At 33.9% G+C, this 16,100-nt stretch overlaps 1 protein-coding gene across 1 annotated transcript in view; it reads left to right on the top strand.

Moving 5' to 3' along the window:
• Positions 1-16,100, top strand: part of LOC150095851 (protein strawberry notch homolog 1-like) — a 527,670-nt gene that overhangs the window by 58,015 nt on the left and 453,555 nt on the right. Inside the window, exon 2 of the mRNA XM_090409548.1 lies at positions 15,029-15,152. Within this exon, the coding sequence (XP_090265674.1) occupies positions 15,029-15,152 (124 nt within the window). The remainder of the gene's footprint in view (positions 1-15,028; positions 15,153-16,100) is intronic.

The raw sequence follows: 16,100 nt of genomic DNA, 5'->3' as shown, positions 1-16,100 counted from the left end.
CTCTCTTATATAGATCACGTTCCCCCAACCTGATATCTGATTATGCACAAATAAACAGCTAAAAACTTTATTTGGCATTTAAAAATTTATTTATCACTTTTAATTATTTTAATACAACAAATATTTTTATACAACAAAAAACAACAACAAATATATTGAAATAAAATATTTATTTCTCTATTTTGGAAAACCAAAGTTAGAAAAAACAACAGATTGATTACAAACTCACAAGTTACAGGAAATGCTGGTTGATTTTAAAAAAAAAAATAATAAATAAAAAATAAAAAATAATGTGAAATTTGGCATTGTTTGGAGCTCGCAATATTTTCATAGTCAAGTTGATATGAAGAAATGGCCAATTGCAGACAATCATCCAAATGATCATTTGTAATTTGGTTTCTTAATTGATTTTTTATGATGGTCATATTTGAAAAAGCAGATTCTGACAAGTATGTCGATCTGAAACAAGACAGAATTTTCGCACAATATCAGTTAATATTGGGAATTTTTCATGTGCATACTTCCAAATAACTTCATTGTTTATTGATTTTAAATGTAAACTATTCTGAAAGTTCTACTTCAGCTTGGTTTATAACAAACAGCCCACTAATTTTATTTGAAATTTCTGTGATGTTCAAGTTTTCTTGAAATGGATTATTGATAAAAGATAATCATTTCAGTTTTATTAAAATCTTTAAATCTTGAATTTATTTCTTCCTCAACTAATTCTATTTCACGAATAAATTCTTTTAAATCATAGCGAAGCATTTCTTGATTTTGTTCAAAAAATTTTAATAAATATGGAAGATGTCTAAATTCACGGTCATTTGTATTTTTCTTTAATAAAAGTAAGTATTGTTGGAAAGTTTTTATTGAACTTAACATGTCAATTAAACTTTTATCTCTACCTTGTAACTCTAAATTTAAATTGCTTAATTTCATACAGAAATCTACTAAAAATGATAAGTGTAACAACCATCTTTTATCACTCAGTTGTGAATAAATATCTCCTTTTTCATCAAGAAAATTTTTTATATTATTAATTAATACAAGAAATCTTTTTAAAAATTGACTTCTGCTGAGCCAGCGAACGTTATTGTACAACAGAAGTTTCCTATCATCATCTGCCTGTAATTTAAATAACCGGCATTGCAGGGCTTTTCCTCGAACAGAATTGACAATTTTAAATGTAATATCCAAAACATCTTTTGTGTTTAATCTTTTACTACACAGTACTTGTTGGTGAATAATACAGTGGTACATTAAAAAATCTGGATATTTTTCATCATTTTTACATAATGAAATGAAACCTGATTTATTACCGATCATTGCAGGAGCACCATCAGTAGTAATAGACACAAGTTTAAAAGGCAGAAGTTTGTGTTGTTTCACAAATTCATCAAATGCCGAAAATATGTCTTCTCCCCTAGTCCTTCCCAATAATGGTATAATTTTCAAAAGTTCTTCTTTACTTGAATAATCTTGAAATACCATGCGAATAAATACCATTAACTGAGCAATATCAGTGAAGTCGTTTGATTCATCAAATTGTAATAAAAATGCAACACACTGCTGAATGTCTGACATTAACCTGGCCTGGAAACTTTTCTCTGGCAATTGGAATTCTTCCTTTCGGCAATTTGAAACCTTGTCTGCGGCCTAGAAGTAGTCTTGAACCGAGAAGCTCCTTTCTGGAAGCGGGAAACTCCTCTCTCAACGTGGATTAGGGCAGTCTCTCTGACAGTGACTCTGAACTGGGCAGTCTCCTCTCTGACAGCAATTCTGGAACTGGGACCTCCTCTGAGACCTCGCGTGAAGTTTGGCAACCCCCAAAGAATCGGTATGCGTCTTTCATCTTAAGTTTCAAGTTCAGCACGCCTTTTGTTCTCTTCCGCTTTCTTTTGATTGTAAGTTGACGGCCATCGGAAAGTTGTTTGAACTCTCTCTGACTGACTTCGGAGATGTTTATGCTTAGAGCCTGCAAGCCTTTCTCATTCATACAAGTTTCAATAACAATCTTTCTAATGATACCATGTACAACTTTGGTGACAAAAACATTGCCTTTGTTTTAACACTCTAACATATTCTTATTAAAGCAGTATATACAGTTAGCTTCAAAAGAGTTATTTACAAAAACATCTAATACAAACTATACCAAGACAAACAAAGTTTATTTTTTTACAATATTCACATGGGACTTAACCTAAGTAAAAAATCGATGTAATGTGCTTTGGAATATTTAAGCTACAATCGAGTTTTTACACTTTGCTTATAATCGTATTCACTCGGCTCACTGTTTGACTTCCACTGATCCAAATTAATTCATTTACCCGGACTTATAAGAAAATTACTGATTTGACAATTTTAACGAAAAATAAATAAACCATAGCAATACACTTAAAGCAAATTAAAAATAATACAAAATAATGATAAATAAAATATTATGTTTTCAGTTTTAATTAAATTTGTAAGTATGGAGGAATACACAAGAGATCGACCGGTCGATTGCTATTGACGGGTTGAACACCCCTGTTATAGTACATAAGTAAGTTAGTAAAACGTGATCTCCCTTTAACAAATCTGTGGCGATAACCACAGGGAATACTGCTATTATCAACCAAATTCTGTATCCTACTTCTCATCATTCTCTCCAGTACCTTCATCATAACTCCAGATGTACAGATTGGCCTATAATTTGTAGACACAATCTTATCACCACTTTTATGCAGTGTAACAATTTTACATTCTATTCACTCCCTTGGATCCTTTGTTGCTTTAAGACTTATTAAAACTTTACACTTAAATTTGTCAATTTTACCCTGATGAGGATGAAACGCCCTTATAAAATGATCACTGAATACCCCAGCAATGTCTTCTGCAGCAGTTATCATTCTACCATTTCCATCCATTAACATCATCTTATCATAATCATTTTTCCTTTTAATTGCCAGATATCTGAAAAACTCTAGGGTTTTTCTTTGCCTGATTTAATTGCCAATTTCTGCTCATACTGCACTATTGTTTTCTTTACTAACTGAGCCCTCTACTGTCTTGCGGAGGGCTCAGTTCTTTACAACCTTTGTGTAATTGATTATTACAATTATTCATCTTGTACTACTTCCAAAGTGTCGTCTTCTTCCAGATTTCATGCTTAATCCCCTAATTCATCCATTTTACACCTACATTATTCAATCTTTTAGCCTTCAGAACACGTTAAGACACTGATGTGTTGAATTGGATTTAAACAGTATTGATGCGAACACAGATTGATAGGAAAATAACTATTTATTAACTTAAAAGCTAATATTTCGTGTGTATTATATCCAGCATCTTCAGAGCACACAGTTTGTTACAAATGTGAGACAACCACAATTCGATGTAACTAGTATAAGTAATTGCAGCGTGCAACATAAAAAGACAAAAGTCCTAATATGCCGCCATTTAAAAAAAAAAAAAAACACTAGTCCAAAGTTTTGAAAAAAATATAGTAGTCCAAATAGTAGTCCTTGAAAGTTTTTAAAAAAAAAAAAATAAATAAATAAAATTAAAATAAATATTAATTTGGTCTTAGGATGACTGTCTCCCAAATCTTTGGTAGATTTATACAGCCATACTTGTAAAGGTTTGGAGTATGTTTTTAAGGCATCTGTTGATTCCAGGAACAACCTCTCTGACTTGTAGAAGCTTCTGTGCAGTACTTTTGTTTTTTTCCAATTGATCCTGTGTACTAGGGTATCCAAAGCATGGTCTGCCAGACCCAACTTGCCATAGCGAAAGTGCCGGATATATTTTTTGTGTTCACTGAGGCGGATGTCCACAGTTCTTCCTGTCTGTCCGTAGTAGACTCGATGACAAGAAACAGGGCACTCCTGGATGTGATAAAGGAGTGAATCTGTCCTTAGGTGAATGGATGAAAGTAGCCAATTTCACATAAGGTTTAAATACATGCGCAGTTGGTGTTTGTTAAGCACCCTAGATATCTTTTCAGATGTGCCTTTAATGTACGGGATGGTGATAGTTTTGTTGTAGTCTTCTGTGGTAGATAGTGGGGAGGGGATTTCTGGGTAGCATTTAGTATTTTATCTATCTTATGGGAATTATAGCCATTGGTTAGGAAGGTGTGGCTTAGGTGAGAAAGTTCAGCAGTGAGAGCAATGTCATTGGAACAGATTGCTCTAGCTCTATGGGTTAGTGTTTTTTAAGATACCATATGGTTGAGAAGGGTGATGGTGTGATTGTTTGTGTAAATATCTCCCTGTATGTGGGGTTTTCTATAAACCGAAAATGATAAGGACCCTTCTGGAAGACGCGTGATCGGTGTGTCCAGGAAGGGTAGGCAGTCATCGGCTTCTAGTTCCATTGTAAAGTGGATTTTAGGGTGCTGGCTATTTAGATGCACTAAAAATGTATTCAATGTGTCTGGGCCATGTGGCCAAATAGCAAACACATCACCAACATAGCGTAGCCAGAGACTAGGTTTGAGAGTGGCTGTTTTGATAGCTAGCTATATCAGATGTTCTATGTAGAAGTTGGCTAAGGGGGGATCCCATAGCTGTCCCATCTAATTGTGTGTATATTTTCCCTTTCCATGTAAAATAACCTGCCTGTACTGAGAATTTAAATAGCTGAGATATATCAGGGGGGGGATTGTGAATTTAGTAACTTAAGTGTTTCAGTCAATGGTACATTAGTGAATAATGAGGTGATATCAATACTCACCATTAGGTCTGAACTATTTAAGGTGCGGTTTTCTAAAATACTTTTTAGGTGGGTAGAACTTTTAACAAAAGAGGGAGAATTGTTAGTGCAAGTGGCTAGTAGTTTGGTTAAATGTTTAGCTAGTTTATATGTAGGACTGTTTATATTATCTACAATAGGGCATAAAGGTGTACCTTGTTTGTGGATTTTTGGAGCTCCATATATTTTTGGTGTTTTAATATGATTGGTTTGAGTTTGTTGACTGTTTCTTTTGGCCAGGAGGTGACTTTGTGCAACAACTTGCACACCTTATTCTTTTGTGAGTTGGTGAGATCTCGATCTATAATTTGATATGTTGACCGGTCTTGGAGAGCGTGTTCATTTTGCTTTCATATTCTGTTGTATCCATTACTACAGTTGCGTTTCCTTTGTCTGATTTGGTTATTGTAATGTGGTTATTATTGTGTAATTCTTTTAGAGCCATTATTTCTTTATGTGGGATATTATTTTTGGGAAGTTTAGAATGGATTAGGATATTGGCCACGTCTAACCTAATATTATTGGCTATTGCTGGAGGCAGGTTGTATATTCCATGTTCAACGGAAGCCATTATTTTGGTTTTAGGAACTTCTTTAGGAGTAACAGCAAAATTGTGTCCACGACTTAAGGCACTCGTGGCTTCTTTGGTTAAGGTTAACGATAAGTTCACAACGATGCCATCTTGATGTAATTGCGGCCACTGTGTTGCTGGAGGATTTCAAATTTCTTCTGGTGTCGGTTTTTAACTTTAGCTAATTCTTTATTGGCTGTAGAGTCGGAGATTCTCTCCATAGCTCGGTGTTCAAAATGTCAGATAATATATCACATAGCGCACCGATGGAAGAATTTATTTTTGAAAGTTCTCGGCGAGTAGCATATATCTGTTCCCGTAATAGTGCTAAACTCGCTCGTTTATAAATACGTTGGGCTTTGGCCGAGTGAAACTTGTTCTTAATTTTTATACAGTTTGGTATCTCGGCACCTTTTTAAGAAGGCTAACCTGTTCAGTTGCCGCGACAATTTTACTTTCCACTTACCGTATTGTCGTGCCTTGTGTACGATATTATCTCCGTGAAGAATATTTAAATGCGTGGATAGGCTTATGTGTTCGTCATACATGTTGAATTGGATTTAAATGGTATTGATATAATAAAGACAATAATTACAATATTTCCATATTGCTCAACTCCTCATTCCATGCTATGGTTCCAAACTACCTCCCAAGCTTGTCATAATCACCAGCCTTGTACTTCCATATATATTCTTTCTTTACAGGTGTCTGTATATGGCTGGCATCCATCAAAGTACACCACTTCGCTCACAGTTGCATCCTCTGATGAAATGATCAGATCTAAAACTGTAGATCCTCACATGTCCCTCCTTTACCTTGTTGCCTGAAATAGTTATCTCTCAAGAACTCGAAATTCATTTTCCTTATTCCCATATACTATCTCCTCATTCCAATCTAAACCACCATAATTAAAATTGCCCATAATAATTACCATTTCTTTGTTCACTAATCCAAGTTGTTTATATATTTCATCATCATCACTCTCCACATTCCCTGGCCTATAGCAACATCCAACTAAATGTGTCTTCTTGTCCTTTACACTACATTGCCACTATTTCCCCTCTTTCATGTCTACCTTATGTGGACGCAATTCCCCTGCTATCATCAGCAGCACTCCCCTTATCTTCTTGGCCTTTCTGTCTTTGCAAAAAATATTGTATCCTTCGATTTCTATTCCCATTAGGATATCATCTTCTTTCAACATGTTTCACTTATTCCAGCGATTTTGGAGCAAATAAACTCAGTGAAACCATTTCATCTCCCTTATTTCTGATATTTCTGCATTTGTAAACAAACAGCAGTTCATTTTTAATTCTATAAGCAGTCCTATTTAAGCTACTTTTTGGTTGCGATTTCCCCACCACTTGCCACATACATCACGTATGTATAATTCCATTCTTCCCTCAAACTCATGCCATACATTCACAAACTGTACTCCTTTTTCCTCACACAGCTTCACTAGGATACCATTCATGATTCTGCTCTCCGTCTCAACTCATCACTCCATAGAACACACTGACAATCTTTCCCACTATACTGTTATCTTTCACTATTCTCAATAACCTCCTGATATTTCTGTTTTTGTAAAAAATATTGTATCCTTTCATTTCTATTCCCATTAGGATATCATCTTCATTCAACGATGTTTCACTTATTCCGGCAAACCTCCTGATATTTGCCCTTACATTCTCTTTACCCACTTAAATCATTTGTCCCCACAACCACCACTAATTCTCTTCTTTTTTTTTTTTTTTTTCTTTTAGGGTTACACGGTGATCAGCACTCATATTTGTAGATTTAGGGACTCAAAAACAGAAACGTCAAGTTTTATTTTATTTGTAATTAATAAAATAATCTGTTCAACACGTGTGTTTTTGAGTCCCTAAATCTACAAATATGAATTCTCTTCTTTGTTTCATCCTCATGTCTAAAGCCTGAATTATCTTGCCCTTTCTTTCTCCTGGATAGCAGACCTTATAGACTCTCTTAACTAATCCACTAACAATGGAGTCTCACCACACTGCTATCCTGGAATCACTTGTAACCTCTTTTACCCTTTCTTATATATATATATATATATATATATATATTCTATTCTTTTGCACACTTGCATTAGTTTCCACTTAACTTCTAATATCACATTGCATATTCCTCATTTCATTTTTCATCAAATCTTGCATTCTGACAATTTCACTCTGTGACTTTCATAGTCTCGCTACCTTCTGTTCTGCTGCACCTTACTTCCATTTTTTCATTCATACTTCCTTTCTTTTCTTTATCACTAACTTTCACTTCTACATTCTTGCATTCTTTCACTCCCTCGGTTTCACTAGCTTTCGTTTTATTTCTGTTTCTTTCATTGACTCCATCTTGTATTTCTTCAGTCTGTTTTGCATCCATTAACTTGTGGTCTAATAACATATCACACTTCCTACAAATCCATTTCTCTTGGCACCCATTCAACCTCTCCACAAACACATCTCTTACATTTCGTCATACATGTTCCACTCACTACATCGAACCATTTTTGAAAAGTATGTTGTTAATGGCACTTGATTTTTGCAGTGTTCACCTAGTTGCACTTTCAATGCCCGTGTGGTTCACCTTGTGACTACTGCCATTGGGTTCTGTTTAAACAAGGCAATTTCAGTTAATAAATCACACAGACGCACCAAGTTATCAGGAATAAACAGTACTACACCAAAATGGAAGTAATATTGCCAATTATTACTCAAAATAGCACTTATCTGTTTTTTTTTCAGAGCTCTTTTCTAACACTTACACACCTCATGGTCCTCTTATTTACAAACTTCTAGTAATATAACACATAATGCTTAATTCATTCCATGTAATTTGCCACTTTAGACTATAGTCTAAATTAATTTTAGTTTACATTATAAATACCCTATTATAAAACTGAAAATTTTAATGTGATATACAGTGGAGTCGACAGAGACCAAAGAGCACAAGCAGGAGTCATGATTTGGATTCATAACTCCCTTTCAAAACAGTTAAAACATAAATTATGGAAAGAAAGAATAATAGAAGCTAGAATAAAAATAGATAAAGGCTATTTAACAATAATTGGTTTATATGCCCCAGAAGAAGGAAGAGAACAGGATAATATTGATTTTTATAATCAGCTACAAAACATATATAATAAAATAAATAAAAATGATTACATAATTTTAGCAAGAGACTTAAATGCAAGAATTGGAAACACGAAAATTAATAATAATAATATAGGAATACATGGAGAACACACTCTAAACAGAAATGGTAAAAAATTGATTGACTTTGTAGTTTATAATAACCTAAAAATAATGAATTCCTTCTATAAACATAAAGACATACATAAATATACTTGGGCAGCAAAAGGATGGAAATCAATATTAGATTACTTCATATTAAATGAAAAGACATCAAAATTTTCACTAGATGTTAGAGTTCACAGAGGATATGAAATAAGCAGTGACCACTTCCTTGTTAAAATAAAATTAAGATTACCACCTAAATGGCTACAAGTAGCAAGAACAGAAAGAAAAATTGAAACATTTGTTTATAAAACTAGACTATTGAATGACACAAATATACAATGGCTATATGAACAAAGAATTAACCAGTGTCTAGATAAAATAAAACAAAATGAAGAAATAGAAATAGAATGGCTTAATATAAATAGATACTAAATGCAGCAGCAAATGAAAGCTTAGGAAAGACCAAAAAATTCAATTAAAGAAAAAAACTGAAGATCTGGGATGATACAATCAAAGAAATAATCAAAAAGAAAAAAGAAGCCTATCACAAATGGTTAAGCAGTAAAAGATTAGAAGATGAAATAGAATATAAAAGAATAAGAGCCATAGCTAAAAGAGAAGTCAGAAAAAGACATAGAGAATCATGGAATAAATTTGTTTCTAATTTAGAACATGATTTATATAAAATAAGATCCAATGTATATAAGATTTTGAAACACCTAAATGCAGATACCTAAGAAAACATAAAATTAAACACTGAATTGAAATTAGAATTTCTAAATTACTACACAGAACTGTGGACAGACAAATATTTTAAAAAAGACAACTGGCAAACAATTAACGAAAATGAAAAGGAAATAACTGAAGAAGAATTAGAAATCAGCCTGAAAGAAACGGAAAATCACCTGGAGAAGATAAGCTAGGTTCAGAACTATATAAATACGCAGGAACAAGATACAAAGGAAGACTTATTTTTAAATAAAATTTACTCAACTGGTATCCCCCCAATAGAATGGAAAAAAGCAATTGTGATTCCTATCTTTAAGAAAGGTAATAGAGATGACCCTAAAAACTATAGAGGTATCAGTATACTAAATTCATATTACAAAATATACAGCAGAATCTTAAATAACAAACTAATGAAATATTCTGAAAACTTTATTCTAGAGGTACAAAATGGATTTAGAAAAGGACGATCATGTATAGACCCAGCCTTCTGCCTAAAATAATAGAGAAAAGAAGAGAATATAATTTAGAAACACATATTGCATTTATTGACTTTGAAAAATCATTTGAAAAAGTTAAAAGAAACATATTATTTAACATATTAAAAGAAAGACCAATACCAAATAATATCCTAAAAGCTGTCACAAGTATATATGAAAATAATCAAATACAAATAAGATTAAATCATGAGCTATCATATACAAGAGAGATAAACCAAGGAGTCCGACAGGGATGTCCCCTCTCAGCAACTCTTTTTAATATCCACTTAAATGAAATAATAAAATGGAGTAAAAATTTACATCAAGGAATTAAACTTTCACCTACAGTTAACTTAAACACTCTCCTCTTTGCAGACGACCAAATAATAATTACAAATTCTGAAGATAACTTACAGAAAGCTATTTTAAATCTAAATGAGATATCCAAAGATTATGGTATGATAATATCGACGGAAAAATCAAAAACTATGGCCTTTAAAGGACAAGATCCAGCAAGAACTAAAATAGTATTAGATAACAAGATCTTGGAACAAGTGAATTCATTTAACTACCTAGGATGTATGATCACTTATGAAAATGAAAAAGATATAAACATAAAAATCGCAAAATATTTAAAAATAACAGGAGTAATTAACTCTATATTTAAACCAAACCTAGTTCAAAAACCAACCAGGCTGAAAGTATACAATACATTAGCCCTACCGGTCTTAATGTATGGAAGCGAAATCTGGACAATAAAACAAAGACAAAGATTAACAACAGCAGAAATGAAGTTTATGAGAAAAACTGCAAAGTATACCCTATTTGATCACAAAAGAAACGAAGATATTATGAAAGAATTAAGCCAAGAACCAGTAATTGAAAAAATTAAAAAATATAAACATAGATGGATGGAACACGTTCAAAGAATGAAAACAGAAAGATTACCAAAACAAGCCTTAAAGTACAAGCCATTAGGAAAAAGAAAACCAGGACGTCCTCTTAAATGATTCAACGATGACTTCTAAGGCCGGAACAGGCCATACTAGGCCTAAATTCTTGATACGTATGATGATGATTATAAATATCCAGATATCTGCTCACTCCAATATGAAAGTCATTAATATGTTGATCCATGCTTCGCTGCTACAACAGCCTTCAGTCATCTGGAAGGTTTTCCGCTAAATTTTGGTACAGTGTTGGAGTAATTTTCCTTCTGTTTTTTCAGAAGAGCATTGGTGAGGTCAGTTTCTGATGTCAGATGACCTGATCTAGCTTGCAGTCGATGTTCCAATTCATTCCATAGGGTTCGATGGAGGTAACATGCCCATCTCATGAAATCATTTCTGCACAGACCTTGCTTTGCTGATAGGAACATTGTCATATTGATACAAGAAAGGTACCTAAACTGAACTGTTGTTATAAAGTGGGAAGCACAAAATTGTCTAGAATGTCATTATAGGCCGGAGTGTTAGGATTTCTAATTAGAATTATGGAGAACTAGCCTGCCCATAAAAAAAATAGCTGCAAATTTTGATGCCTCTTCCACCACACTTCATAGTTAGCCCAATACATTCAGGTGGGCTGTATTCTCCTGGCATTTGCAAAACCCAGACTTGTCCATTCTACTGCCAGATGAAGCATGATTTGTCACTCCTTAGAACACATTTCCACTGTTTGGATTCAATAGCAGCGAGCTTTACACCACTTCATCCGCCATTGAGTTGCCCTTGATGTTAGGTTTGTATGGGTGGAGCTGTACAGCCCATGGAAACCCATATTCTTAATTCAGTGAAGTTGTTGTGGTGCTAGTATTGCTTGCAGAGGCATTTTAGAACTCAGTAGTGCTTCAACTTGAAGGCAGGCAATTTTTTCCTGCCACTCTTATTTTGTGTGACCTACCAGGCTGCAACTTTGCTATTGTCTCTAGGCATTTTTCCCACTTCTCAATAACATCACTTACAGTTGATTAAGGCAGCTGCAGAAGGGCAAAAATTCCCCAAACTAAGTTGTTGCAAAGGTGGCATCCTAAGATAGTTCCACTTTGAAAGTCACTGAGTTCTTCAGTACAGCTCATTTTATTGTTAATGTTTGTCTATGAAGATTGCAAGACCGTGTGCTCATTTTATAAGCCTGTAAGCAATAGTTATGATATAGCCATATCCTCTACTACTACAAAGGGGTGTCCAGATATTTTTTATCAGATAGTGTACCTCTGTCTATCTATAATAAATGGTTTCATTTATTCATTCATTTAAAGCAAGGGATATAATAATTGCTAGTAGATACCTAAAATTCTACTGCACATCAGGGACAAATATTCTGGGTGTGCAGTGCACAGAATATCAATAACACTGATATTATATTGTTGCATTTATTCATGCTAAAGACTCCCCTAATTGTTAATTGACTTTGTGTGATTCCTAAAATTAAACACAATATACTAATACTGCATGAAGAGGACACTTTTTTTGATGCCTAAATATTACACCACATCCGTGTTAATAGATCACAATGCGGTCACAAATACATATACACCTTTGAACTGTTTGAACAGACACACAGATGGCATAGCTTGTCAAGTTGTTGGCATTCCAGTGGAGTCCAATCAAGTTGAACTTGGTCATTTGTCATGAGTTGCTGCTTTTGTTTTTTAATTTTCATCTGTTTTACATGTGTGAGGTGTTAACTGACATGTTTAGAACACCAACATAGACAAGTAATTTTCTATAAATAATTTATAACTTTTTTTTGCCCATATTTACAATGGGAAACGGTGTTGATGTTTCTCCTGAATGTCCCAATTTCTGCCAGAACTTTTGTGAATTATGATTGATTATAGTTGAAGGAGGTTGGAACTTGTGTATTATAAATAAGTAAAACGAGTTATTTCAGCCTTTCTTTGGTTCAATCTGGAAAAATAATAATTTCCCAAGTGATTGGGTATAAAAATAATATAAAAATTGTATCAAAATTCAAATTATCGGTGTCTCACTCTAGTATTTATTATTATTACATGACACCTCTAGGGAGTCCAAAGACTCATCAAGGGAGGGCACCTACTCTACAACTTTCTGTCTCCACTAACTACAATGAACCACCATCTACACCAATGCCATCTACTGCCAAACACCACCACTAGGATATTCACAGACAATCGCAAACATCCATGCTCACGGCGGGATTCGAACCCACAGCTTCTTGACTGGAGAGCAGACACACTAACTACTCAACCAGCCAGGCTGGCCAATTTACCAATGATAATCTAATCTCACCACAAAGCGTAAATCCTTTGTGCTTCTCAAATAAATGGTGCTTGTTAAGTATAGCTATTGTTAATTTAATCTTTATACTTTTCATATTTAAAATTATATTAATTGATCAATTAAAGTACTCAAAGCTATTCTACAATTAATTGCATTGGACAATTAAGATGAGCACTGATGTACTATGCACTCTTAAAACATGCATACATCGATAACAATACAATCATACAGTGAAATTGACATGAATTTTGTATCACGGGTTGCATAAGCTACGCAGCACACCCAATCTAAATGGACATGTGATGCCACTTCTGCACATGTGTTATCAAATTAGATGGTCTCTGATGTTCATGAAATATCTTTTTCTTTAGTGAGGAGGTTGAATATTATGAGATCCATGAAGTGCAGTAGAAGGATTAAGATGGTGAGACTGTGATCTCTTCCATCTCACAGTATCTTTTGTCTGTAGATGTGTTTTTGAGGGATGAAAAACCCAAGTTTCTGAGAGAAAAATCCTCCCCCTCTGTATGAGCCCATCTAACTCACAGTTTCATTGAAAACAGTTGATAAAGGTTCCACATGTTGTAGACAGTATTTGAACCTAGGTCTTTCCCACCGAAGGGTTTATCTAAACTAACTGAGCTATTGAAACTCCTCTCACTAGATATAAAACTTGAAAGTTTTTTCTATGTTCATATAACATGATAATGGGAACTTTAAGAGTCTGGTAACTGATTTGAAAATAGCTGGCACTTGGAATTGAAACTACTTTGTAGCAGCAATGGTGGGGTGAGGAGGAATGGTGTAATGTCTGCTTGAGTGATATAGGGACTATTTCAATTTAATCCATGAGTGAAATAGTGATGTGAGCTTTGCTGGGCATTGTTTTTACAATGTGATGTTTCAGTGAGGGTTGATCTGACTTCTCTGTCTTCTTATGATAGTGTGTTTAAGGTATATTGATTCGGCAAGAATATTTTAGAAATTACCATACGTAGTAGATTATCTGTGAAGGGTTGTCTGTTGTCTTGTTCCTTTCCATAATAAGATTGTTCTGGATGTCAGAACTGATATTTAAGGAAGTTGTTCAAGTTGTTCTAAATAATAATTAACAGCCAGAGGATAAAAAAGTGGACTAAACAAGATTCATTGCAGATCTTGTTTAGCCTGCTCAAGTAACCAGGTGATTAGAACATCACAAATTGAAGACATCAGCTATATCAGAAGAATCTCGGATAAAAATTTCAAGGTATGTTTGCTAAGGGAATGTTGGTAAACAAATGTGATATCAAAGCTGAATTTGTTCACTGAACCCTGGGGGTTTGCAGAATTCTGGATGATGTTTGAATGGCCTTGTGCACTTGAAGGCTATGATAAGAACCTTTTCATTCTATAGGTAGGTGAATTAATAAATTCATAAATGATCTTAATGATCAGCTGTCTTGGTGGAACTTGAAGTGATTGCAAAACTTATTCTTCCATGGTATGGTATGTTCATAACATTTAATAATATTCCTATCCATAGGCTGAAACTTTACCTAATAATGATGGGTAGTAGTGTCTTAGAGAATAATAATCATTCAGCTATAATCCTCCATGTCCATCAAGAATTGTTTTCCTTTTATCTGCTGTTGAGATCATAATGTTGAGTGTAATGTTTCAGATTAGAGAGTATGAAGTTCATGTATAGAATTTTGGTGTCTTTTGAGTATAATCATTTGCAGGGAGACAACTTTCATCTGTTAGTAGTTTCAGGCTTTAGGACTGGTTTGAGTTTTGAAGTCCTATTACATTGCCAAATTGGATTATCAGTGCTAAAGGTGTGGAAAATTCTGATCTTAAAGCATGTGAAATAGTTTTTTTTTTTTTAATTTCTTTTTTTGTATTAAGATTATGCAGAAATATTTATATCAGGAAAGCTGTTTTTTGTCAAATTTGAAAATTTATCATAGATATTAATTAAATTTTTTTTTTTTTTTTTTTTTTATCTAGGTCTGCTAAAGAAGTGGAAGAAGTTCCAGATTTGCTATCTGCAGCTTTGGATGAATCTGGCATAAAACCAGATGAAATTACTTCAAACTCAGAAGTAAATAACTTGCCCATCCAAAATGAATCAGTAAGTTTTTAAATTTTAAAAAAAATCAAAATAAGATATTTATCAATATGAAAGAAAAATTTGAAAGAAAATCGAATTGAAAGAAAAAAGAAATATGAAAAGAACACAGGAGCCCTGTGTAGCTCAGTGGATGTGGCGTTTGCACACCACGGCACTTGACCGCACGAAGGAAGACTTCTTGGTTTCGAATCTAGTCGGCAACTAGAAGAAATTTTTCTAAGCCTTTTTTCGACCGGTTCCCGAGTTAGTCAATCTCTGGCACGGGCAAGCGTTTTTTTTCTCCAAGAAACTCAGGTTTTTCATCCCGCAAACTCAAGAAAATCGACCGTTGAACCCACATTATTTCAGATATTAAATACGAGTGTTAGGGTGATGGAGGCACTTGTTGAGCCCTCCCTCTTCACTGTGTGCTGCTTAATTAGTGATAGCCTTGGGCCAGCTATCTCTGATTGGGTACCTGTAGAGATTGAACTGCCCACTCAGGGCTAAACGGCCTCGTCTACTCCCTGTATATGGGAATAAAAGGGTGTTAGCTGATTTTTTTTGATGAAAGAAAAATTTTGAATGATGTGATACATTGGGGCCACCATTGTATAACCAACTCATCAAACTAAAAATTGTTTATTTACTAATTAAAATTTAATATTAGAAAATAAACAAAAAACATGCCTGAATATTCTTAATCGTAAAGTTGAATGCCATATTTGTAAAATTTTTAATCTGTTATATCAAGAATTTTAATCTTTATTTTGTAGTTATTTAGTAATGCACTTAATGATCAGGTTGAAATAGGATGAGATTGGAAATAATGTGGAAGGATCTTTACATCATGAATTCTCTTTTAGATTTTGTTTATCATTCTCTCTTCTTTAGTCTCATGGTGCCATACCCAGACATCAGTTTTTTAATACCTACTTTGCTGTTGTTCATACTTGTCATTGCACAAAG

The sequence above is a fragment of the Typopeltis vanoorti genome, chromosome 19, assembly GCF_054136105.1.
Source record: "Typopeltis vanoorti isolate ZY-2024b chromosome 19, IOZ_Tvanoo_1.0, whole genome shotgun sequence".
Lineage (NCBI taxonomy): Eukaryota > Metazoa > Arthropoda > Arachnida > Uropygi > Thelyphonidae > Typopeltis > Typopeltis vanoorti.
Note: the sequence above shows the minus strand (reverse complement) of the source record. Positions and strands in the feature narration are given on the sequence as shown.